This window comes from Capra hircus, chromosome 2, assembly GCF_001704415.2.
Source record: "Capra hircus breed San Clemente chromosome 2, ASM170441v1, whole genome shotgun sequence".
NCBI classification, from domain to species: Eukaryota; Metazoa; Chordata; class Mammalia; order Artiodactyla; family Bovidae; genus Capra; species Capra hircus.
Window position 1 is genome coordinate 64,227,016 of NC_030809.1, and position 26,954 is coordinate 64,253,969.

The 26,954-nt window shown below is 39.5% G+C and overlaps 1 protein-coding gene across 2 annotated transcripts in view; it reads right to left on the reverse strand.

The window, feature by feature from the left end:
- Window positions 1-26,954, reverse strand: part of EPB41L5 (erythrocyte membrane protein band 4.1 like 5) — a 166,129-nt gene that overhangs the window by 6,167 nt on the left and 133,008 nt on the right. Inside the window, exons 19-24 of one of the 2 annotated variants that reach the window (XM_018061735.1) lie at window positions 23,070-23,198; window positions 20,112-20,176; window positions 10,820-10,910; window positions 8,869-8,943; window positions 5,567-5,608; window positions 5,087-5,205 (exon numbers count right to left, since the gene is read on the reverse strand). In XM_018061735.1, the coding sequence (XP_017917224.1) occupies window positions 5,087-5,205; window positions 5,567-5,608; window positions 8,869-8,943; window positions 10,820-10,910; window positions 20,112-20,176; window positions 23,070-23,198 (521 nt within the window). Of the gene's footprint in view, window positions 1-5,086; window positions 5,209-5,566; window positions 5,609-8,868; window positions 8,944-10,819; window positions 10,911-20,111; window positions 20,177-23,069; window positions 23,199-26,954 lie in introns of both variants that reach the window. The other variant, XM_018061731.1, reaches the window with a different exon arrangement.

Genomic DNA, 26,954 nt, shown 5'->3' on the forward strand with positions numbered 1-26,954 from the left:
CTCTTAAATCTGATATTCTGAAACCTCATCATGTTCTGTGGTGTCTTCTATTTTCATTGTGTTACTGGATACCGACTGAATTCCTTTAATCTAAAACTCAATACTTATGTTCTGGAAAAATCTTGGTTCTTTTTTATATCTTTGTCACTTTTATTTACTCTGTTTCTTTCTTCCGGGTCTCCAGTGACTCACATATTGGACATCCTAGACCAATCCTCGAATTTTCTCTTCTGTCCCAATCTCCAGCTCTTTATTCTACTCTTTTGGAGATTTCCTGAATCTTATCTTCCATGCATTCTTTGGATCTTATTTTTAACTTGGTTAATAATTTCTGGGAATACTTTCTTCTTTCCTGTTCCTCTTCTTTTTTAATCTCCTGCTATTGTTGAGTGAATACAGTATCTTCTTTCTCACACTATCATTTTACAAAATTTTTGATACTCACATTCCTTTATTTCCTCCTTGTTGCCTTTTCAAGCTGAACTGCTTTGGTCTTTCCTCACATACCTGAGTATCTTTGGCTCTCTTCATGTTTAAGAGGGAAGCAGTCTGTTCACACTTGAGCATGCAGCAGTGGAATGCTGTCTGGAAACTGTATGTGTGGGCAAAACCCATTAACTACAGGCTTCCAAGATGAGTTATTAGGCAGATTTCCTGGGATCCACAAGTATCAGTCTCTCTGAGTCAGTCAGGTTCTCTAGAGTATAAGCCTCTGAAGCAAGTTCTCATCTGAGACTTTCACATGTGACCCACAGCATTCTGGAAGCTGGAAACTGAACGACAATTGGGGGTTTCACACCTTGGCATGCAGGCACTGAGTTAACCTCTGTATTCAGCTATTCGGGGCCTTCCTCCCAACAGGGTCCCCAAATCCAGGGCCTCGCCTGCTCAGCTCCTCCAGAGGTAAGCCTCCAGAATCAGGGCAGTGTCAGCAGCGTGGGGAGGGGGAGCCCTAAATGGGTCTAGATGCTTTCCACCAAGTCTCAGGTTCTCAGCTCCACCTGGACCATCTTCATGATATTTGGTCCGTCTACCTCCTGAGACTTGCCTCAGAGCTATGGTGAGAATGTGCTTCTTACTTTTCCGGTTTCCATTCCCTCCCCATTTCAGGCGTGGACCTCAGTTTTCTCCTCTCTGTCAATCGATTTACCACTCCTCTGTCATTTCACTGCTCCCCAAACTTACTCGTTCTCTCCACTGCCGTTGTCTCCTCTCCTAAGCCTTTAAAATAAGATTTACATAGCGCAAGATGCAACGCCAGCACCATTCTTTTGAACACGTTACTAACTGTAACATTCACATGCTGAAGTGCACAAAGCAGCAGGAGTTTGTAGAATATTTGTAGTGTAGTTTCACATACTAGCCACACCTGTATCATCAGCACACAGATCAGGAAACAGAACGTCACTAGGGCTCTGAAACTAGCTACCTCGAGAGGAATCACTGCTTGGTTCCTCGAGAGCTGGGCCTCTTTCTGGACTTTACTTTGCTCACCATTATTGTGGTACAGACACTATAAGACGACCCCCAGTGACCCAAACTTTCTGGCACTCTTACGTGACTTCCTCCCCTGAGCACTGCAGGCCCCGTGATTTAACCAACAGACTGGAGCAAAAGTAACTGGTTCTCACCCCTGGGTTTACAGTACAGATGGGGACTTCCGGGTAGCGGGCAAGTGTCCCAGTGCCTTCCTGGTTTGCTGGCTCTGCTGAAAGAAAGGCTCCACAGCAAGTCCTGAGGGCAGCCTTTGGCTTCAAGTCGGCTAAAAATGGAGGCCCTTGGCCTGCAGCCCCTCAGGAACTGAATCCTGTCAGCAGAGCCTCCTCCACCTGATCCTTTAGCTGAGAGCCCAGCTCTGGTCAACTCCCCGACTGGCACTTGGGAGAGTCTCTACATCAGAGGACACAGCTAAGTTGTATCCAGACTCCTGACCCACAGGGATGACGTTACAGAAACCTGGGCTGTTTCAAGTTGCTAAATGTGTGGTAATCTGTTACACACAATAAATACTTAACATAACTCAGTATAAGCAACTCATTAGTGCTTCTCTGCCACAGTCAGTTTGTTAGTTTTCACTGCTCTAGTCTAGTATTTATCTAGTTGACTGCTAATGGGGTTTTTTTTAAGTTTTCAATTTTGACTATGATTAATACAGTTGCTATAAACATTCTTGTACATACCTTTAATGGATGTATATTTGTATTTCTATTGAGTATGCACATAAAAGTATTTTCAGCTTTTGTAGATACTGCCAAATCTATGTGCAACACAGTTATTTAAATTTAGAGTTTCTGTTGCCCTATGACTTCATCTCTCCTTGGTATTACATCTCTTTCACTTGAGCCATTTTAGGTGTATGGAGTGGTATCACAGTGGCTTGAATTTGTATTTCTTAATGACTTGCCAAGATGTACATTATCTAATGATTTATTGGCCATCTGGATATCCTTCTTGTAAACTGCTTTTCAACTCTTTTGCCAATTTTTCTATTGAGCTGCATTTTTCTTGTTGATTCACAAGAGCTCTTTATATATTCTGGATCAGTCCTTTGTGAGAGAGACAGTCAGAGAGAGGGGGAAGTGGCAGCTGTCTTCTCTACTGTGTGGCTTCTTTTTTGAGTGCTTGAAATTGTATCTGTTGATAAATAGAAGCTTTTTTGATACAATCCAAGTTGTCAATTTTTCCTGAATGAGTACAGCATTTTATGACTTGTTTAAAAAATCTTTGCTTACTTCAGGCATTTCTCCAAAGAAGACATACGGATGGCTAACAAACACATGAAAAGATGCTCAACATCACTCATTATCAGAGAAATGCAAATCAAGACCACAATGGGGTACCATTTCACACCAGTCAGAATGGCTGCGATCCAAAAGTCTATAAGCAATAAATGCTGGAGAGGATGTGGAGAAAAGGGAACCCTCTTACACTGTTGGTGGGAATGCAAACTAGTACAGCCACTATGGAAAACAGTGTGGAGATTCCTTAAAAAATTGCAAATAGAACTGCCTTATGACCCAGCAATCCCACTGCTGGGCATACACACCGAGGAAACCAGAATTGAAAGAGACACATGTAACCCAATGTTCATTGAAGCACTGTTTATAATAGCCAGGACATGGAAACAACCTAGATGTCCATCAGCAGATGAATGGATAAGAAAGCTGTAGTACATATACACAATGGAGTATTACTCAGCCATTAAAAAGAATAAATTTGAATCAGTTCTAATGAGATGGATGAAACTGGAGCCGATTATACAGAGTGAAGTAAGCCAGAAAGAAAAACACCAATACAGTATACTGACACATATATATGGAATTTAGAAAGATGGTAATGATGACCCTGTATGCGAGACAGCAAAAGAGACACAGATGTGTTGAACAGACTTTTGGACTGTGATCGAGAGGGAGAGGGTGGGATGATTTGGGAGAATGGCATTGAAACATGTATACTATCATGTAAGAAACAAAGCGCCAATCTATGTTCAATACAAGATACAGGATGCTTGGGGCTGGTGCATAGGGATGATCCAGAGAGATGATATGGGGTGGGAGGTGGGAGGGGGATTCAGGATTGGGAGCTTGTATACACCCGTGGTGGATTCATGTCAATGTATGGCAAAACCAATACAGTATTGTAAAGTAAAATAAAGTAAGAATAAAATTTTAAAAATAAATAAATAAAAGAAAAAAAAATCTTTGCTTATTTCAAGGCCCCAAGGATATGTACTTATATTTTTTGCTAAAACCTTTATTTATGGACATTTCAGATTTTCAGTGCACTTACAATAGATTTTGGTGTGCAGTATGAGGTTGGGTCAAGATTAATTTTTTCCCACAAGGATATTTAACTTGTCAGGCTGACTGACTGAGAGACCACTGTTTCCCTTCAACACTGCACCATCATTTTTCATAAATCAGGGAACTATTTGTGCAGGTTTGCTTCTGGACTCTAGTGTTTCACTGATTAACTGTCATGTTTTCCTCATTAAGATCCTGACATATTATACTAGCTTCAGGTGTACTATCTGTTATTTTTAATCTAACTCCTTTACGATTATTTGCTTTGGGAAGGAATGGAGACAAGGCCCTGATGTCATCTGTGACTTAACATTTGGAAATCTATAAGCACTCACATTTTACTGTGTAAACTCCATTACAGAGAATTATTACCTGGCTTTCTGCAGGTAATCTCTACTTTAACAGTGGGTACTACTAGTCATACAAATTAGGGAAACAGGTCCCACCATCCATCCTGTTCACAGCTCTCTTCAATGCCAGTTAGAAGTATGCCTGGTACCTAATATTCAATCAATATTTGTTGAGTAAACAATTACACTGAAAACTACAGAGGTAAGACAACAATTTTAAAGTGAACTATGAATTTCTCTCAAATTAACCATCTCTAGTAACTTTTCCTTTATACTTAGGATTTTTTTTTTTCTCTAAAGCATCTACTACAATTGATCTGCATTCTCAACACCAGGAAGATGTGAGAAACAGCAAACACACCCATGAAAAAGTCAGAGGTAAGAAATGAAGGCAAAATCTTTTGCAAAACAGGCACAGTCTTGCTCCTAACAAAAGCTGAAGAATTACATGTTGAATAAAAGCTCTTCTGAGTTCAGTTTCTGTTTGTGGCAAGCAATATGCTAAAATGAGCTTGCAACAAGCAGGCTTCAGTGAAAGCTACCCCAGAGCCCTCACCTTGGGAATCCCCTGTCCTACCCTTATCTGAACCTCTTCCTCTGTATTGATGGACAACACAACAGTAAAGCACGATAGGAAAAGACATAAATCAATTTTCAAAGAAATATAAAATTTTAAAGATAGACCTATTAACATCTTTATCTAATAAAGACTTCCAATTAAAAAAAATAAGGTCTACTCCATAATTTTGTAGAAAATTGCTACTGACAAGAAAAAAGAAAAAACACTACTCTAATTAACAGAGGAAGAGATTTATTCAGTTTCAATTAAGTTTGGTTAAAGAATGGACATTATTGCTTTAAATACAATTAATTTTATTACTTCTTTCCTCTTAACAGATGCCTAAGAAGTGCAACTGAGAAATAATTCCTCACCTGGTCACGGCGTCCACCAAGAATGGCGCTGGGGGAGAGATGAGCTCTCTGCTGCCCAGCCCTTCCTTCCCAGTCAGGGAAAACTCATTTCCCGCAAGCCCATTAGGAAGGACAGTGCTCTGCTGAGAAAGACACACAACACATCTGAGAGGAGGTGATCACACCTCCCTGACAACCAGCACTTCAGCTCCAAGCCATCTTCTCCAATAATTATGGTAATGGGGAGGATGTTTATGATCACAGTTATTTTGGTTTTTTTGTTTCCTTTTACCATCCTTCACATCAGATTTTTATTTTTGTTAGCACCCTTACACATTTACAAACAGAAAAGTTAAATCACTAGTTTGAAGCCAGTAACTTTAATTAAAAGAGCTTTGATGATGACCCCAGGTTTTCAAGGAAAAGTAAGAACCTGGTACTGCTTCAGGCCTCATTCTATAAGGGGAACAGAAAGAAAAATTCTAAATATCATTAACTTACTGGCACAATCCAACGGGGTGTGATCACTGACGTTGAAGATACCTGAAAAAAACATGCATACACGTGTTATGTATTTTTAGGGAAGACTGAGTTTTTATAATTACACTCATAATGCTTTCTTCTGCTGTCAAATGCGTGGGTGGGGGTGGAATCCGAATGCTGCTACTGCTTTCAGGTCATTCACTAGGATTTCCCCAATCCTAGCGTTCCATTTAACATCTACTTTCTCAAATTTCATTTCAGTTCATTACAAATAATCACAGCCTTCTTGAACAGGGGCCTGTGACTAATTCAAATGAAACAGCAAAAAAGAAAGTAAACAGAAAACAAACCTGTCTCTACACAGTCCATTTTCTAATTCTGCATGCAGCACACAGAGTAAAAACACCCACACTACTGACTCATAGGGCCTTTGTTACAGTCTTTCTAGATCTCACTTTTATGTGTAGAACAGTCATCTAATGAACTCCCAACTCTCCCTGTTTTATGGAAACTCAGACTGGCCCTTGCACTGGTGACATTCTGATAAGAAAAAATTAATATAAGTCCAGGTCTTAGTAATTTAGGTAACTGCCAAAAGAATAAAAACACAAAATAAAGGGACTTCCCTTGGTGGTCCAGCGGCTAAGACTCCATGCTTCTAATGCAAGGGGCCCAGGTTCTATGCCTGGTCAGGAAACTAGATCCCGCATGCCACAACTAAGACAAGGCACAGCCAAATTAATAAAAAAATAAATATTTTTAAAATATATAAAATATGACTTTCCCACCAATATTAAGAAATGAACTTTTAACCATAGAAAATAAAAGAGAGAAAAGAAGTACAGTAAAAGTAAACAAAAAATGGTTTGGCAGAAAGAAGTCCTATAATAACAATAATTACAGTAAATATAAGTGGATTTAAACTCAATCAAAGCATAGAGACTTTCAAATAAGATCTAAATAAAAAACAAGATCCAACAAAATACTATTTACAACAGGTCCACTTAAAACAAACAGATCCAAAATAATTGAAAATAAATTAATAGAAAATTCGATTTAAGGCAATTCAAACTTCAAGCTACATAGTCAAATTTTATCAATCAAAAGGGAAATAAAGAGAGGAAAAAAGGGACAAAGAAGGGCGCTATAAAGTGTTAAAAGGAGCTCAAGAAAGTATAATTACAATCAACAAACATGCATCTATCCTCAAAATACACACAAAATTGAAAGATCCAACAATAGGTTAAGAAATGGATTAACCAATAATTGCAGACAGAGATACTAAACACACCCCAAAAACTGACAGAATATTTGAGCGAATCAGCAGAATGACTACTGAAAATAACTCAGCAAGTTTCCTAAACACAAAATCAACTTACAAATTCAATAGTAAAAAATTAAATACCATTCACAACTTCAACAAAACTATAAAGCATTTAGGACTTAACCTAACAAAGAACAGAGAAGACTTGCAGAGGACATTACAGACTGTTCTCTGTTAAGTCCTAAATTCTTTAATGGGTACAAAGTCTTACTAGCAAAAAAACCATAAAGGGTCTGGAAACAACAAAAATAGGAAAACAAAAAATTTATATTAGGAGACTATAACTACATAACTTTTAGGAGAAACAGGAAATCTTGGATGAGAAAAACATTATACTCTTGGCCAAGAAGATAATCACAAACATATCAGTTCTTTCCTCAAGTTAATTTATGGATTTAATACAGTCATAATTAAAACTTCAAAGGCTTTCAAGGGAGTGAAACTTGACAAAGTTATTCTAAAAACCATCTGAAAGAACTAACAATCAAAAACAGCAAAATATCAGCATAATGATGCTGGACTGGCCTCATCACATATCAAAATCACTTAAAAAGCTCAATTTAGTAGAAGAGTATTACAGTTCTAATAACTATAAATTATAGGAAAGCTTATACGCAGAATCTAAAATGCATCATATTCTATATTTTTATTTGAAACAAACAGAACATTTCAATTTGCAGGGAAGTAAAAATATACTAGTGATAGAAAATGCTTTTAATGAAATTCATTTTCATCACTGTATCACCCACCCACCTGCGAGAAAGCGTAGTCACACAGTAAGTGTTCTGAGCTGAGCCCCAAGGATTCCTTCTTCAGCTTCAGGCTATCTTTTATTAGTCTTAGAAGTTACCTCTTTTATCTGGTTAAAGGATTATTGTGGCCTAATACTGCCTACATCCCTTATATTTTCTGTTTGTGCATCTGGTAAAGTCTCTTTATTGATATCAGCTGGTGGTTCCTGGCCCACATCTGAACCCCCGGGAGCGGTCAGAAATGCAGCTTCTCAGGCTCCACCCCACACACACCATGTCAGAAACTCTGAGGGTGGAGACCAGTGATCTGTGCTTTTTTTTACGCTCTCCAGTGATGCACACACACACACCTGATACCACCTGTACTTCCAAGCCTTCAGGTGATGTCACAGCAGTCTCAGTACATGAGTCATTAGGCACTAAATGAGGCTTCTGTGTACCTTCCATCCCAACTAGTCTCCATGTCTCTGGAGGGAAGGTACTGTTTTTTATTTGTGTCATGCTCACAGTTGGGCATGGCTTAGCATGCACACACAGTACTTAACACAGTATCTCCCAAACTCAAATAAAGATCAATGTGTTTAATGTCAACCATTCTTATGATTCCATCTTTCTGTAAATGTTTTATTTTTCAATTAAAATTCTTTATTGTCTGAACTCTTTAGAAGCTGGTTTACCCCCACATGTTCCTCTCATGCTGTTTCATAGGATAAAAAGAGCTTCTCTGGTAGCTCAGCTGGTAAAGAACCCTCCTGTAATGTAGGAGACCCTGGTTCAATTCCTGGGTTGGCAGGATCCCCTGAAGGAGGGATAGGCTACCCACTTCAGTATTCTTGGGCTTCACTAGTAGCTCAGATAATTAAAGAATCCGCCTGCAATGTGGCAGACCCGGGTTCAATCCTTGGGTTGGGAAGATCCCTGGAGAAGGGAATGGCTACCCATTCCAATATTCTTGCCTGGAGAATTCCATGGATAGAGGAGCCTGGTAGGTTACAGTCCATGGGGTTGCAAAGAGTCAGACACAACCTACAAATAGGTTCACAGTTAACATGTGGTTATGTAATGACACACAGATTCAAGTTGGCAGAACTTAGTATAGAAAAGCAATGCTACGTGGTTACTGAAATATAAATGCATGAAATGAAAAGTCTTACTAAATTATAGACAAGGTAAAAATTGGAATCTAGCAGGGACAATTTCAAACAGAAATACTTTTCCATCTTCCTGTTTTAAAGCATCTTTACCTGAGGCGTGGCTGTGTGGTCAAGGAGATTCTCAGTTAGAGACAACAGCAAGGCATCCAGTTCATCTGTAGCATCCTGTGGAAGACAAGATACACAGATGTCAAATGACCCATTAATCACCAGTTTTTCCCATATCCTTGCAGTGTATAATTTGGACCCATGCCTGGTTGGTGTTAATCTTAAAACAAATGGGGACATTCAGGAGCCATAGTTATCAGTGATTTCACTTGTGTTGGAGAGAACCTAGCCTACAGTCAGAACTTTAAAATACTCAAGGGTTTTGTGAATTTTCATACAGTTATTCCTTCTGGTAAGACAAGACTTGGGTAGGGTTTAGGACCGTCCTGGCTCTCAGCTCTTGAACTAGAGAATGGAGGTAAAAGGTTCAGCCAGCAAGGAGCCAGCAAGTAAGGAGAGGCCTGAACTCCCAGTGCTTCTTTACTCACATGTGTGGGTGCTCTTATGTTCACAAAGGAGTATAATGTAAATTTCCCCCACAAACTTTAATACTTTTGTCTAATCAATATTTGAAGCACCTTATACAAACAGAGTTCTGTACAGCAGTGTGTGTATGTGTTGGGGGGATGCACAGGAAGAATGTTAAAAGGATAAAAGATGAAATTCAAGTCTGGAAATAAGAGCAGTAAGTACCCAGGGTGTACCCTTTATTTATACATTTCTGTCTGTCTGTCCTCAGGCCATGGTACATCTCCAGTTCAGTGTTAACTGAATTTTAATCCCACATATGAAGTAACTGTCCTCTCCCTTCTCATATCTCCCTCCTCCTATCCCACTCCTTCTTACCCTGTGTGACCTAGTGAGCCCCGAAAGAGCCTGTGCATATCTCCACCACAATGTATTAAAATCCTCTCTCCAACTGTACTATAAAGCAGGTTGAGAGAAGAGGCCGTGTCTCAGTCATTTTTTAATTTTCAAAGCCTAGCATGCTATCCTGGTACACAATATGCAATAAATTTGGAGGACAAATGTCCTTCTCTGTTTCAAAACACATCTGAGGTTCCACCTAATGATTTTCAATGATTAAACATGTCAACATATCATTTTAGGATTTTAATTAGCAGAAAGGAATCTCCAGATTGAAAATATTTTAGGTTCCTTTTTTAAAACCCCAAAGTTTTTGACTAGTGGGAATACAGGTAATTGCTAATTTTTTTCTTTTTATAAAATATTTGGTAAATTTCTATGATAAATGTGCTTATGCAATACAAGAACAAATGGTAACTGTTCATTTACAAAAATAATTTGTTGCTTAAATTGCAAATTAAAACATTCCCAGGGCAATGAACTGGGTTTCTATGATTTCTGAACTGGTAGGGGTATGTGGGGCTTCCCAGGTGACTCAGTGGTAAAGAATCCACCTGCAGGTTTGATACTTGGGTCAGAAAGATCCCCTGGAGAAGGAAATGGGAAAGCACTCCAGTTTTCTTGCCTAAAAAATCCCACGGACAGAGGAGCCTGGTGGGTGACAGTCCACGGGGTTGCAAAAAGACTCGGACAGAAGTTAGCAACTAAACAATGGGTGTATGACAAGTGGATACAAGAAAGGTAGGGTTTGAGATAAGCTGGTTATGACACAACACAATTTCAGAATGCTACTTTTGATCAATTAATACTTATTTACTGCCTACTATGTGCAGTGTTCTGTTTCAGACACTAGGGAAGTAGAATCAGCATACAAAACCAAAAATAAGAGATTATCTAAAAAACAAAATAACAACAAATAACTCAAAAAAGGAGAAGAAACCCTGAGCTACTCCTGGGTTTGACAATAGGATTTGATAATAGGATTCTCCCTAGAGAAGTGAGGTTCAATGCTTTTTTCACAGCTTAAGTTCTGGTGTCCATCAGAACTCACCAGATGTCCTGTATAACCAAGATTCAACTCAGTAGAATGTGAGGAGAAACCTTAAAAAGTGACAGTAATTGTTACCTTTAGAGCAGACCCACTTTCTGCAGGTGTGGTTCGCATCAGAGCCAGAGAGTCTCCACGGACGGGCACAGTGTTCTCATTTAATTCACCACTAGAAGAGAAAGGTATGCTCACATCATGGAGGACTGATAGAGGTGACACAGGGGTCACAAGCAGCCTCCTCAGGAAGAAGAAAAACGAACTCTTCAAGAAATAAATCCTGCTTTTCAACACACAAATTATCAAAAAGAGGTATCAAGAAAACAATCCCATTTAAAATTGCACTAATAATAATAAAATATCTGGGAATAAACCTAATCAAGGAGGTAAAAGACCTTTATTTTGAAAACTGTATTCTGAAATGAATGAAAGAATCTGAAGATGATGCAAAGAAATGGAAAGATATCCCATGTTCATGTCTTAGAAGAATTAATATTGCCAAATGTCCACACTATCCAAAGCTATCTACAGATTTAATGTAATCCCTATCAAAATGCCTATTCACAGGCCTTTTCACAGGACTAGGACAAGTAATCCTAAAATATAGATGGAAACACTGTTGTTGTTCAGTTGCTCAGTCTATCTAACTCTTTGCGACCTCACGGACTGCAGCACGCCAGTCTTCCCTGTCCTTCACCATCTCCCTGAGTTTGCTTAAACTAAGGTCCGTCAAGTCAGTGATGCCATCCCACCATCTCATCCTCTGTCATCCCCTTCTCCTCCTGACTTCAATCCTTCTCAGCATCAAGGTCTTTTCCAATGAGTCAGTTCTTCTCATCAGGTGACCAAAGTATTGGAGCTTCAGCTTCAGCATCAGTCTTTCCAATGAATATTCAGGACTGATTTCGTTTAGGATTGACTGGTTGGATCTCCTTCCAGTCCAAGAGACTCTCAAGAGTCTTCTCCAGCACCACAGTTCAAAAGCATCAGTTCTTCAGTGCTCAGCTTTCTTTATGGTCCAACTCTCATACCCACACACGACTACTGGAAAAACCATAGCTTTGAGTATACGGAACTTGTCAGTAAAGTAATGTCTCTGCTTTTTAATATGCTGTCTACATTGGTCATAGCTTTTCTTCCAAGGAGCAAGCGTCTTTTAATTTCATGGCTGCAATTACCATCTGCAGTGATTTTGGAGCCCAAGAAAATAAAGCCTCTCACTGTTTCCACTGTTTCCCCATATACTTGCTATGAAGTGATGGGACTTCATGTGATCTTAGCTTTTTGAATGTTGAGTTTTAAGCCAGCTTTTTCACTCTCCTCTTTCACTTTCATCAAGACACTCTTTTAGTTCCTTTTCGTTTTCTGCCATTAAAAAAGTTGGTATCATCTGCATATCTGAGGTTATTGGTATTTCTCCCAGGAATCTTGATTCCAGTTTCTGCTTCATTCAGTTTGGCATTAGGCATGATGCACTCTGCATATAAGTTAAATAAGCAGGGTGACAATAAACAGCCTTGACGTACTCCTTTCCCAATTTGAAATCAGTCTGTTGTTTCATGTCTGGTTCTGCTGCTTCTTGATCTGCATACAGGTTTCTCAGGAGGTAGGTAAGGTGGTCTGGTATTCCCATCTCTTTAAGAATTTTCCAGTTTATTGTGATCCACACAGTCGAAGGCTTTAGCGTAGTCAATGAAGCAGAAGTAGATGTTTTTCTGGCATTCTTTTGCTTTTTATATGATCCAATGGATACTGGCATTGGATCTGGTTCCTCTGCCTTTTCTAAATTCATCTTGAACATCTGGAAATTCTTGGTTCAGGACTGTTGAAGCCTAGCTTGGAGAATTTTGAGCATTACTTAGCTAGAGTGTGAAATTAATGCAATTGTGTCGTAGTTTGATCATTCTTGGCATTGCCTTTGGGATTGGAATGAAACCTAACCTTTTCCAGTCCTGCGGCCACTGCTGAGTTTTCCAAATCTGCTGGCATATTAAGTACAGCACTTTTACAGCATTATCTTGTAGGATTTGAAATAGATCAGCTGGAATTCCATCACCTCCACTAGCTTTGTTTACAGTCATGTTTCCTAATGTCCATTTGACTTTGCACTCCAGGATGTCTGGCTCTAGGTGAGTGATCATACCATTGTGTTTATCTGGGTCATTAAGATCTTTTTTGTATAGTTCTTCTGTATATTCTTATCACTTCTTCTTAGTATCTTCTGCTTCTGTTATGCCCATACCATTTCTGTCCTTTATCGTGCCCATCTTTGCATAAAATGTTCCCTTGGTATCTAATTTTCTTGAAGAGATCTCTAGTCTTTCCCATTCTATTGTTTTCCTCTATTTGCATTGATCACTGATGAAGGCTTTCTTCTCTCTCCTTGCTGTTCTTTGGAACTCTGCATTCAGAGGGTTTATCTTTCATTTTCTCCTTTGCCTTTTGCTTCTCTTCTTTTCTCAGCTATTTGTAAGGCCTCCTCAGACAACCATTTTGCCTTTTTGCATTTCTTCTTCTTGGGGATAGTTCTGATCACTGCCTCCTGTACAATGTTACGAACCTCCGTCCATAGTTCATCAGGCACTCTGTCCATCAGATGTAATCCCTTTAAACTATCTGTCTCTTCCACGGTATAATCATAAGGGATTTGATTTAGGTCATACCTGAATGGTCTAGTGGTTTTCCCTACTTTCTTCAATTTAAGTCTGAATTTGGCAATAAGGAGTTCATGATCTGAGCCACAGTCAGCTCCCGGTCTTATTTTTGCTGACTGTATAGTGCTTCTCCATCTTCAGCTGCAAAGAATATGATCAATCTGATTTCAATATTGACCATCTGGTGATGTCCATGTGTACAGGCATCTCTTGTGATGTTGGAAGAGGGTGTTTGCCATGACCAGTGTGTTCACTTTGCAAAACTGTTTGTCTTTGCTCTGCTTCATTCCATATTCCAAGGCCAAACTTGCCTGTTACTCCAGGAATCTCTTGACTTCCTACTTTTGCATTCCATTCCCCTACGATCAAAAGGACATCTTTTTTTGGTTTTAGTTCTAGAAGCTCTTGTACGTCTTCACAGAACTGTTCAACTTCAACGTCTCTGGCATTAGTGGTTGGGGCATAAAATTTATATGGAAATTTATATGAAGGACTCCAAATCGCCAAAGTAATCAAGAAAAAAAGAATACAGCTAGAGGAATCACACTCCCTGACTTCAAGCTATACCATAAAGCTACAGTCATCAAAATAGTATAGTACTGGCATAAAAACAGACATATAGATCAATGGAACAGAATAGAGAGCCCAGAAATAAAGCCATGCACTTTTGGTCAATTAAGCCAAAATAAAGGAAGCAAGAACATACAGCAGGGAAAAGACAGTCTTTTCAATAACAACAGCTGGAAACCTGGACAGCTGCGTGTAAAAACGAAATTAGAACATCTCATACCCGTATACAAAAATAAACCCAAAACAGATTAAAAAAATAAAGGTAAGACCAGAAACCATAAAACTAGTAGAAAATACAGGCAGAACGCTCTTTGACATAAAAGGTAGCAATATTTTTTTTGGATCTGTCTCAAAGCAAAGGAAACAAAAGCAAAAATATAAACAATGAGATCTACTTAAACTTAAAAGCTTTTGTAGTGCAAAAGAAACCACTGACAAAATGAAGATAACAGAATGAAAAAAATATCTACAAATGATATGACCAATATGGGGTTAATACTCAAAACACATAAATGGTTCAAACATCTCAATATTTAATAAAAATAAATAAACCAATTAAAACTGAGCGTGGGCAGTGGGTGGGTCGGGGGGGAGGTTGGTGGTGAAGTGGGCAAAGGATGTGACAGACATTTTTCCGGAGAAGATATATACAAATAGGCAACAGGTACACGAAAAGATGCTCAACGTCTCTGCTCATCAGGGAAATGCAAACCAAAACCACAATGAGACATCACCGCACACCTGTCAGCATGGCTATCATCAAAAAGAACAGAAATAACAAACGCTGGAAAGGATGTGGGAATTCCCTGTTGGTGGAAATTCCCTGCTGGTGGGAATGGAAACTGTTGCAGCCACTATGGAAAACAGTATGGCAGCTCCTCAAAAAACACAAACTGGAACTATTATATGATCCAGCAATTCTGAGTGTATATCTGAAGGAAAAAAACACTAATTTAACAAGATATGTGCCCCCTCAGTGTTTATAGCAGGGTTATTTACAATAAGATACAGAAGTGACCTAAGTGTTCATCAAGATGAATGGATACAGAAAATGTGGTGTGTATATATGTAATGGAATATTACTCAGCCCTAAAAATGAAAATTTGCGACAACATGGATGCACCTAGAGGGCATTATGTTTAGTGAAATAAGTCAGACAGAGAAAGACAAATACTGTATTTTATCACTTACATGTGAAATCTAAAAAAATAAACAAACAAATGAATATATAAGTGAAGTAAGTCAGAAAAAAGTTTGCAGGTATAGAGAACTAGAGGTTACCAGTGAGATGAGCTAAGTGAGGAGGGGGTGGATAGTGGTAGGAAATCAATAAGCAGAAACTACTATGTATAAAAGACGCTTTACTAGGAAAGTTATGACCAACCTAGACAGCATATTAAAAAGCAGAGACATTACTTTGCCAACAAAGGTCCATCTAGTCAAGGCTATGGTTTTTCCATTAGTCAAGTAGTGGATGTGAGAGTTGGACTATAAAGAAAGCTGAGTGCCGAAGAATTGATGCTTTTGAACTGTTGTGTTGGAGAAGACTCTTGAGGGTCCCTTGGACTGCAAGGAGATCCAACCAGTCTATCCTAAAGGAGGTCAGTCCTGGGTGTTCACTGGAAGGACTGATGTTGAAGTTGAAACTCCAAAACTTTGGCCACCTGATGGGAAGAGTTGACTCATTTGAAAAGACCCTGATGCTAGGAAAGATTGAAGGCAGGAGGAGAAGGGGACGACAGAGGATGAGATGGCTGGATGGCATCACTGACTCAATGGACAAGAGTTTGGGTAAACTCTGGGAGTTGGTGATGGACAGGAGGCCTGGTGTGCTGCAGTCCATGGGGTCGCAGAGTCAGACATGACTGAGCAACTGAACTATGTATAAAATATATAAGTTACAAGAATATAAATATAACCAATAATTTATAATTGTAAAAATAGAATATAATCCATAAAAATATTTAATCATTACATTGTACACCTAAAACAAATATAATATTGTAAATCAATGAATAAGAATCCTGAGGCCAAACCAAAAAAAAGAGAGAGATTAGTCCTATGTAGTTTACACTGCTACAAAACACAGAAAGCAGATGAAAAAAATCCTTACAACTTATGTGTATATGGAAGAACATGTACAATGTTAACTTGTAACAAGCATTTATTTGTCCTTTAGTAAAAGAATGAATATACTGTGGCAGTTAAAATGAAGAAACCGTGGGCTTCTCTGGCGGTCCAGCAGTTAGGAATCTGCCTCGAAATGTAGGCAACACCAGTTTGATCCCTGATCCAGGAAGATCCCACATGCCACAGAGCAACAAAGCCCATGTACCACAACCACTGAGCCCATGTTCTAGAGCCTGAGAGTCCCAACCACTGAGCCCATGCTCTACAACAAAAAAAGCCACTGTAGTGAGAAGTCCGTGCACCACAACTAGAGAGTAGCCCCCACTCAGTGCAACTAGAGACAGCCCAGGTGCAGCAATGAAGACCCCCAACAAGGCCAAAAGTAAATAAATAGATAAACCTTCCAATGTCGGTGGGAATGTAAACTGATACAGCCACTACAGAAGACAGTATGGAGACTGTTTTAAAAACTAGGAATAAAACTACCATATGACCCAGCAATACCACTTCTAGGCATTTACCTGAGGAAACCAAAATTCAAAAGGACATGTGTACCCCCAATGTTCACTGCAGCACTATTTACAATAGCCAGGACACAGAGGCAACCCAGATGTCCATTGATAGATGAATGGATAAAGAAGCTGTGGTACGTAGATACACTGGAATAGTACTCAGCCATAAAAAGGAACGCATCTGAGTCTATTCTAATCAGGTGGATGAACCTAGAGCCTATTACACGGAGGGAAGTGAGTCAGAAAGAGAAAAACAAATATCGTATATTAATGCATATATATGGAATCTAGAAAGATAGTGTCAGTGAACCTATTGGCAGGGCAGCAGTGGAGATGCAGACATGGCTAACAGACTTACGGACATGGGTGGCAGGGAGGAAGGAGAGGGTGGGACAAATGGAGACAGTAGCATGGAGCCGTATACACTACCATACAGAATAGACAGACAGCCAGTGGAAATTTGCTGTATGACTCAGGGAACTCGAACCAGGGCTCTGCAGCACTAGAGCAGTGGGGGAAGGTGGGAGGGAGGGTCAAGAGGGAGGAGACATATGTATATCTATGGCTAATTTATGTTGATGTATGGCAGAAACCAAAGCAATATTATAAAGCGATTATCCTTCAATAAAAAATAAATAAATTTTTAAAAAAGATTTTAAAATTCAGATATATCAAAACAAAAGCCACTGAATTGTACACTGTAAATGGGTGACGTGCATTGCATAGTATTTGAATTTTATCTTAATAAAGCTGTTACTACAAAAACAAATGATTTGAACAGAAATTTCTTCAAAGCATAAAAAATGTTCAATATCATTATTTTTTTTTAATTGGAGGATAATTGCATTACGATGTTGTATTGGTTTCTGACATACAATAACATCATTACCCTTAAGGTAAATGAAAATTAAAACCACAAAGGGTTTTGTGGCTCATATTCACTGGGATGGGTATAATTTTTAAAATGGAGAATAATAAACACTGGCAAGGATATTGAGAAACAGAAATGATCATACATTGCGGATGGGACTGGAAAATGTCACAGCTGCCTTGGAAGATAGTTTGGCAGGTCTTCAGTAAGCTAAAAATAGTTACCACTGAGCAACAACCCTCCTGGGCACATATTAAAGAGAACTGAAAGCAAGTCTACAAATTCTTTGTATGTAAATGTTCAAGAACTACCTTATTCAAAATAGCCACAAAGTAGAAACAACAAGGGCTTCCCAGGTGGCTCAGTGGTAAAGAATTCACCTGCCAGTGCAGGAAAGGCAGGTTCTATCCCTGGGTCGGGAAGATCCCCTGGAGAAGGAAACAGCAACCCACTCCAGTATTCTTGCCTGGGAAATCCCATGCACAGAGGAGCCTGGCAAGGTACAGTCCATGGGGTTGCAAAAAGAGTTGGACATGACTTAGTGATTAAACAACAAACAATGGAAATATCCATCGACACATGGATAAACAAAATATGGCATATCTACACCATCGACTATCATTCAGCTATGAAGTACCAAAACATGCTACATGGGTACACCTTGAAAACATTATGCTAAATGAAAAAAGTCAGACATATTTGCACATATTTGTACAATTCCAGTTATATGAACCATCCAAAGCAGGAAAATCCAGTACAGGCAGGAAGCAGATGGGTGGTTGCCAGGTGCTGGACAAGGAAGCAGAGACTCATACAGGGAGAATGCTTCTTTTAGGTGTGATGACAGTATTACGGAATTAACAGTGGTAAGGGTTGCACAACTCTGTCAAAGTACTAAAAAGCACTACATTGCACACCTATAAAGTGTAAATGCACGGGAATGATAACTTTATAAAAAAGATAAAAGAAAATGATCTAAATCTACTATAGCAAAATAGGAAAATGTGACAAAGCTTGACAGCTGGTGCGCAGACATGTATTATGCAATCTCTAAAGCTTTCTGTATGCCTGAAATATTCCCTTTCAGAAGCAGGGTACAGCAATTTTTTAAAAGTCTAGTATGGCAAGGGGAAGAAAAATCAGAGTAACTGGAAAGGAAAAGACCCAGAAACAGACCCAAGTTTACATAAAAGTATATAAGAACGTGAGTACTCAGGGGTTCCCAACCTCTGGGATCTAATGCCTGATGATCTGAGGCAGAACTAATGTAATAATAATAGAAATAAAGTGAACAATAAATGTAATGTGCTTGAATCATCCCGAAACCATCCCCCCACCCCTGCTTCATGGAAAAATTGTCTTCCATGGAACTGGTCCGTGGAACCAAAAAGGTTGGGGATTTCTGCTTTAAAGGATCCATCTCAAATGCTGGAAGGAAAATAGATAATCAAAACACCAACAGCCATGAAGAAAAATAAATCTGGAAGTTGGATATTCTAACATCTTTCTAGCTTCGGTGAAATTTCTGATAAACAACTGGGTAGTTACATCTTCATTATTCCCCTCTTCACAAAAAAAGTTTATGATGAAATTCCCCTTAAAGGCTTTAATAATAACAGTAGTATTAAAAATGTTATGTGCAACGGACTTCCCTGGTGGTCCAGCGGTAAAGAGTCCACCTTGCAAGGAAGGGGACTCAGGTTTGATCACTGGTTAGGGAACTAAGATCCCACATGCCACAGGGCAAACGAACCCATGTGCTGCAACTACTGAAGTCCATGGACCGCAACTAGTGAGTCCATGTGCTGCACTGAAAGATCCCGCCTAACAAGACAAAGATCCCTCATGCTGCAACTAAGACCTGATGCAGCAAAATAAATAAATAAATAATGTTTAAATGATGTGGGAAAACTGATTCATTAGAATTAATAAAAGGTTAAGCTGGAATTCCAGTTGTACCCTGATCACCAGTGAGTAAGTTTGCTGAGTACTAACTGTAAAGTCCTCTATACAAAGCATGCACTTAAGTGTTATGCTGATGACAGCACCTGGAACTGAACAGCATTAATCAGAATATTCACTCAACAATGTTTAGCACCAACTAAGCACAGAACACTAGATACAGAGAGATGAACAAAACAAACTGGCATAGAGAAGGGGGCAGAAATCTAGTAAGATAAATAAATGGTGTATTAGTCAACAAGAAAAGACAGGCAGAAAGAACTCAGAGGGGACTGTAAAGACACCTGGGTGCATCGCATGAGAGCCTGCAGAAACAAAGTTTATAGAAACAACCCACTGTGCTGACAGGATGGTACCAAGACAACTGCCACACCTGAGAGATATTGCACATACTCCTCATCAAGTACCTTACATTAAAAATGTCTTCAAAGGTTTCAATCAGCTGAAGAATGAGAATGAAAAAAGACTACTTAGGAGTATCTTCAAAGGATCTACAAGTAGGGCTTAAGAAGCTATGTATTAATGGACAGAAGAGTGAGTCAAACTATCTTTCTAACAGATATTCTGAAACCATGCAGTCACAAACTTGAAAAGAGGAAAAAAAAAAAAGTACCCCCCAAAGAAAGGTAAGAGGAAAAGAATATCAGTTTACTTCCATCTCCCCAGCACTCTACCTGTCTGTGGAAGCATCCTGAACACCGGCATTTTTATGACTTAATAAGCAATCTTCTCTTGTAACCTAAGAAAAGGAAATCACAAAAATTAAATCTCTATCGATGATACTAAAATAAGAAGAAATTTATATTCCTTTGCAGTAAAAATAGAAATACCAGTTTGCTTCTGTTCTAGAAAGAGGTAATCATACCTCATTCATGGAAATATCAGTTAACTGCACCCAGTGCAGTCCTATTCACCTGAACTCATACACCAAGTGCCCATTTCAATATATAGGTATGCAAATCCATATGCTTTACTAGACAGCTCTCCATGATTTAAGACACCACCTGTATGTTGGGCAATATACACAGAATCCAAAAAGATTCAATGCCAGAATTTTTCAAATTTATCAAAAGAAGAAACAGATGTTAAGCTGTGTATTTGGCTTTTTATTTTTCTCTGAATATTTCAGAAGAGAATTCTAAAAACTCTTTCTGAAGAAGTCAGTTTTTTCCTTAATTTTATTGAGGTATCATTTACATACAGCAAAATGCCACACATTTTCAATTCATCATTTTCATATGATGAATTCTGAAAAATATACAGGGGTACCTAATCAACACTACAATCAACATATATAACATGTCCCCTGCCCCCACGTGTTCCCTTGAGGTTTCCAATGCAATCCCAGCAAAAACCCACACACGCAGCCAGCCATGATCTGTACTCTTTTTCTGGCCGGCAGGTTTTTGTGCTGCATGCAGGTTTCCTCTAGCTGCAGTGGCCATGGGCTACTCTTCGTTGCAGTGCATGGACTTCTCACTGTGGTGGCTTCTCTTGTGGAGCACAGGCTCCAGGTATGTGGGCTTCAGTAGCTGCAGCACCATAGTTTATATAAGTGGATTTATAACACCTGTCTTCTGTGCTTCCCTCTTTAGAGAGGCATGATGTTTTTGAGGTTCACCCATGGTGTTGCATGCATCAACACATTCCTTTTACGTACTGAGTAGCTTCCCACTTTACAGATATAGCCCGTTTATTTATCTGTTTCCGTGCTGATGGACATTTGAATCACTTCTAGTTTTTACCTACTACAAACAAAGATGCCAGAGCATTCATGTACCAATATCTGTATGAACCTATGTTTTCAGTTCTCTTGGATAAATACCTAGGAGTAGGACTGCTGGGTCATACAAGAAGTGTATGTTTAATATATTACCAAATTCTTTTCTAAAGTACCTGTAATATTTTATGTTCTTACCAGCCATGTGCATTGCAGGCAGTCCATTACTGCCCACACAGGGATGGTCAGTTGTTAACTTTAGCTATGAAGTATGAGGTTAGCTGTACATTATTTGCATAGACACCCTTTATCAAGCTGAAGTTCTACTCTATTCCTATTTTGTTGTGAACATTTATCATGATCAGGTCTTAAATTCTGTGGAATGTCCTTTCCATATAAATGGAGACAATTTTCCTTAATTTTTAATATGTTGATTTATACTTGGTTTTTGAATGATAAACCACTTTTTTCCCCAAGATAAACTCTTGGCCATGGTTACTGTCCTGTTTATTAATTGTTGAGTAAGATCTGCTTCTATTTTGTTTAGGACTTTCGGTCTGTAGCAGCTTTTTTTTGTACAATCTCTCTCTGGCTTTGGTATCGGGGTAAAACCAGCCTTGTAAGTGAGCTGGGACACACTCCCTGCTCTTCTATTTCCTGCAAGAGCTTATGAAGAATTGTTATTATTTCTTCCTTAAATGTTCAGTAATCTTAACAGTGAAGGCATCTGGTCCTGAGTTTTTCCTTGTAGGATGATTTTAAACTATAAAACAAAATCTCTTTCATTTAGAGCTATCGAAGTTATTTTTCTCTTGTTTGAGTTAAGATAGACTCAGAAATACAACTGAAGCGTCAGGTGACGACAGCTGCCACCACCTCTGCTGCTACAAGAGGCAGTATCAGCATTGGGATCAATATTTGCTTAACACTCACTATGTGCCTGCCAGGAGTCACTCCATGGCCTTCATATTTATTATTTTATTTCATCCTTATAACCCACCTTAGGTTATGTATTATCATTACCCCCTTTTAAACATAATTTAACTGAGGCTCAGAGAAATAAACTAATTTGCCAAGTCCCAAAGCTAGTAGGTGGTAGATAAGAAACAGGATTCAAACTCTAGCTGTCTAATTCCAGAGCCTGTACTGACATATTTTGTAATTATTTTTATATGTAAACATTTATGTTTTATGTTTACATTTGGGTGAGAAGGTACAGAAAGCACATGAACAACATTCCTCAAGTTCTTCCAATTCTCTTCAAGGCCTGTGCCTGGGACAGGATGGGTAAGGAGCCTCTTCTCAACAACAAGGTCCTGGGAAATCCTCGTTGACAACAGGATGCAGTAAGACAGGCTTCTGCCCTATTTCAGCATAGAAGGTAAACCTGACAGGTGGGAGGGCCAAGGAAAAGCCGATTTTGAGAGCATGGATGCTATTAACTTCTTGGGGGCTGGTCTCTACACACTGCGTCCTTCACAAGATGTCACAACCAAATCTTCATCTCGCAACCATCACTCAGTTGCTAATGACTAATAACTTTGCTGAATCAGCTATTCAGCTAATAATTTTGCTGAATTAGGATAGATGGGTGGGAGGAAAAGTGAATTGATAAAGACCTAAAATCACCCTAGGGTTTTTAGCTATATGAATGACAAAAGATTAGGGACTCACTTCTACAGGAATTTGACTTTTAAAAACCTTTATTCTTCTTACTTCATGACTGCCCCATTTTAATCCTCCCGGACTAGAATTCAGAGATGGGAAGGCATCTGCCACCTTGAGCATGTTTCCTGGCTTTACCCTCTCTGCCTCATCACCAGCCTGCTCACTCATGTCCACCATCTGTGTGTGTTCCTTGTTCCATAGGGTCTCCCTCCACTTCAGTGGGACCCTAGTGAAGGCAGCTTACCTTCTGCACTGCTTCTACCTGAGCCTTCAAAATATTGCTCTTCAAGTCAGGAGGAACTCTCCTGGTATTCAGCGCTGGGCTGTCGATGGCATTATTCAGACATTTCTCGGTTAACTTTACCACTTCCTCCTGGATATTAAAAACACACTGTAAGCAACTCTGAGAGGATTCAACTAAATGGAAACAGAAAAGGACTGATGAAAGTTCCTATTCAGACAACCAGGGAGTCGTGTGTTTCAGGCAACCGTCTTATTCCAGGAGGAGTCAGCTCTTACTTGAGGCTTTGAACTAAGATCAGTAATCACAAATAAGGTAGGGACCCCTGAAAATCATCCAGCCACCTGTTGTCTTTGTCTTTAAGCCAACTGAATAACTAATGATACCACCCTGGAAAAATGCCTGAATTAAACCACACATGAAGAATGTGTGCCATCTGCTGTAATTAATTTCAACTGGATTTTAGGTCGGGCCCTACACAGGCTGATCCCTAGAGCTGTTACTGGGTAGATGACTGTGCTTGAGACTTAAGTTATTTGGCCACAAAGAGGCCACTCTCAGGTAAAAGCTTACTAAAATGATAAAATAAAGCACAAGTCCACTGAATGAAGATCACAATTAAAACAACATAAATTAACTATTATGAAAAGAAATGGGAGAAAAACTAATAATAATTTTAATTATCTACACTACAGCTGATTTAATTTACCTAATTTAAAATAAATGACAACCAATAATAACAATCACCATCACCATCATCCTTACTATGTGCTGTGCTAAGTCGCTTCAATCATGTCCAACTTCTTGCGATCCTGTGGACCAGAGCCTGCCAGGCTCCTCTCTCCATGGGATTTCCCAGGTAAGAATACTGGAGTGGGTTGTCATTTCCTCCTGCAGGGGATCTTCCCAACCCAGGGACTGAACCTGTGTCTCCTGCATCTCCTGCACTGGCAGGCAGGTTCTTTACCACTAGTGACACCTGAGAAGCCCTGTCCTTACTATATAACACTGAAGAAGCTGAAGTTGAACGGGTCTATGAAGACCTACAAGACCTTTTAGAACTAACACCCAAAAAAGATGTCCTTTTCATTATAGGCGGCTGGAATGCAAAAGCAGGCACTCAAGAAACACCTGGAGTAACAGGCAAATTTGGCCTTGGAATACAGAATGAAGCAGGGCAAAGACTAATAGAGTTTTGCCAAGAAAATGCACTGGTCATAGCAAACACCCCCTTCCAACAACACAAGAGAAGACTCTATACATGGACATCACCAGATGGTCAACACCGAAATCAGATTGATTATATTCTTTGCAGCCAAAGATGGAGAAGCTCTATACAGTCAACAAAAACAAGACCAGGAGCTGACTGTGGCTCAGAACATGAACTCCTTATTACCAAATTCAGACTCAAATTGAAGAAAGTAGGGAAAACCACTAGACAATTCAGGTATGACCTAAATCAAATCCCTTATGATTATACAGTGGAAGTGAGAAATAGATTTAAGGGCCTAGATCTGATAGATAGAGTGTCTGATGAACTATGAGGATGGAATGAGGTTCGTGACATTGTACAGGAGACAGGGATCAAGACCATCCCCATGGAAAAGAAATGCAAAAAAGCAAAGTGGCTGTCTGAGGAGGCCTTACAAATAGCTGTGAAAAGAAGAGAAGCAAAAAGCAAAGGAGAAAAGGAAAGATACAAGCATCTGAATGCAGAATTCCAAAGAATAGCAAGGAGAGATAAGAAAGCCTTCTTCAGCAATCAGTGCAAAGAAATAGAGGAATACAACAGAATGGGAAAGACTAGAGATCTCTTCAAGAAAATTAGAGATACCAACGGAACATTTCATGCAAAGATGGGCTTGATAAAGGACAGAAATGGTAGGGACCTAACAGAAGCAGAAGATATTAAGAAGAGGTGGCAAGAATACATGGAAGAACTGTACAAAAAAGATCTTCATGACCCAGATAATCACGATGGTGTGATCATTCATCTAGAGCCAGACATCCTGGAATGTGAAGTCAAGCGGGCCTTAGAAAGCATCACTATGAACAAAGCTAGTGGAGGTGATGGAATTCCAGTTGAGCTGTTTCAAATCCTGAAAGATGCTGCTGTGAAAGTGCTACACTCAATATGCCAGCAAATTTGGAAAACTCAGCAGTGGCCACAGGACTGGAAAAGGTCAGGTTTCATTCCAATCCCAAAGAAAGGCAATGCCAAAGAATGCTCAAACTACCACACAATTGCACTCATCTCACATGCTAGTAAAGTAATGCTCAAAATTCTCCAAGCCAGGCTTCAGCAATACGTGAACTGTGAACTCACTGATGTTCAAGCTGGTTTTAGAAAAGGCAGAGGAACCAGAGATCAAATGCCAACATCTGCTGGATCATGGAAAAAGCAGGAGAGTTCCAGAAAAACATCTATTTCTGCTTTATTGACTATGCCAAAGCCTTTCACTGTGTGGATCACAATAAATTGTGGAAAATTCTGAAAGAGATGGGAATACCAAACCACCTGACCTGCCTCTTGAGAAACCTGTATGCAGGTCAGGAAGCAACAGTTAGAACTGGACATGGAACAACAGACTGGTTCCAAATAGGAAAAGGAGTAGGTCAAGGCTGTATATTGTCACCCTGCTTAACTTCTATGCAGAGCACATCATGAGAAATGCTGGACTAGAAGAAACACAAGCTGGAATCAAGATTGCCGGGAGAAATATCAATAAGCCCAGATATGCAGATGACACCACCCTTATGGCAGAAAGTGAAAAGGAACTAAAAAGCCTCTTGATGAAAGTGAAAGAGGAGAGTGAAAAAGTTGGCTTAAAGCTCAACATTCAGAAAACTAAGATCATGGCATCTGGTCCCATCACTTCATGGGAAATAGATGGGGAAATAGTGTCAGACTTTATTTTTTTGGGCTCCAAAATCACTGCAGATGGTGACTGCAGCCATGAAATTAAAAGATGCTTACTCCTTGGAAGAATAATTATGACCAACCTAGATAGCATATTGAAAAGCAGAGACATTAAGGTCTGTCTACTCAGGGCTATGGTTTTTCCAGTGGTCATGTATGGATTTGAGAGTTGGACTGTGAAGAAGGCTGAGCGCCGAAGAATTGATGCTTTTGAACTGTGGTGTTGGAGAAGACTCTTGAGGGTCCCTTGGACTGTAAGGAGATCCAATGAGTCCATTCTACAGGAGATCAGCCCTGGGATTTCTTTGGAGGGAATGATGCTAAAGCTGAAACTCCAGTACTTTGGCCACCCCATGCGAAGAGTTAACTCATTGGAAAAGACTCTGATGCTGGGTGGGATTGGGGGTAGGAGGAGAAAGGGACGACAGAGGATGAGATGGCTGGATGGCATCACTGACTCGATGGACGCGAGTCTGAGTGAACTCCGGGAGTTGGTGATGGACAGGGAGGCCTGGCATGCTGTGATTCATGGGGTTGCAAAGAGTCAGACACAACTGATCGACTGAACTGAACTGAACAGACACACTCATTCTAAACATTTTCTTAGCCTCAGATATAGCTTTTGTTCTGTAAAACTGGCCATCTGCCAACATACAGGATTACACATTGCACCGCTTGTTCAGATTTGAAAATTTTTAACTATGTGCTTCTTTTAATTCTTCTTTTTAATCTGGTTTTTCTTAGTGTGGTCTCCACATACCTGCCTCTGGGTAGGATCCCAAAATCTGAATGTTTAACAAGCTTTCCCATGTGACTCTGATATAAAACTTTGAGAATCACTAGTTTGTACTAGACTGTATCTTCCAAGACTACAGAATGGTTCCCAGTGATTGAAAGAAGACCCTATATCTTTTTTCAGTCATATATGACCCAGCAATGCTACTTTTGCGTACGCATCCAAAGGAAAT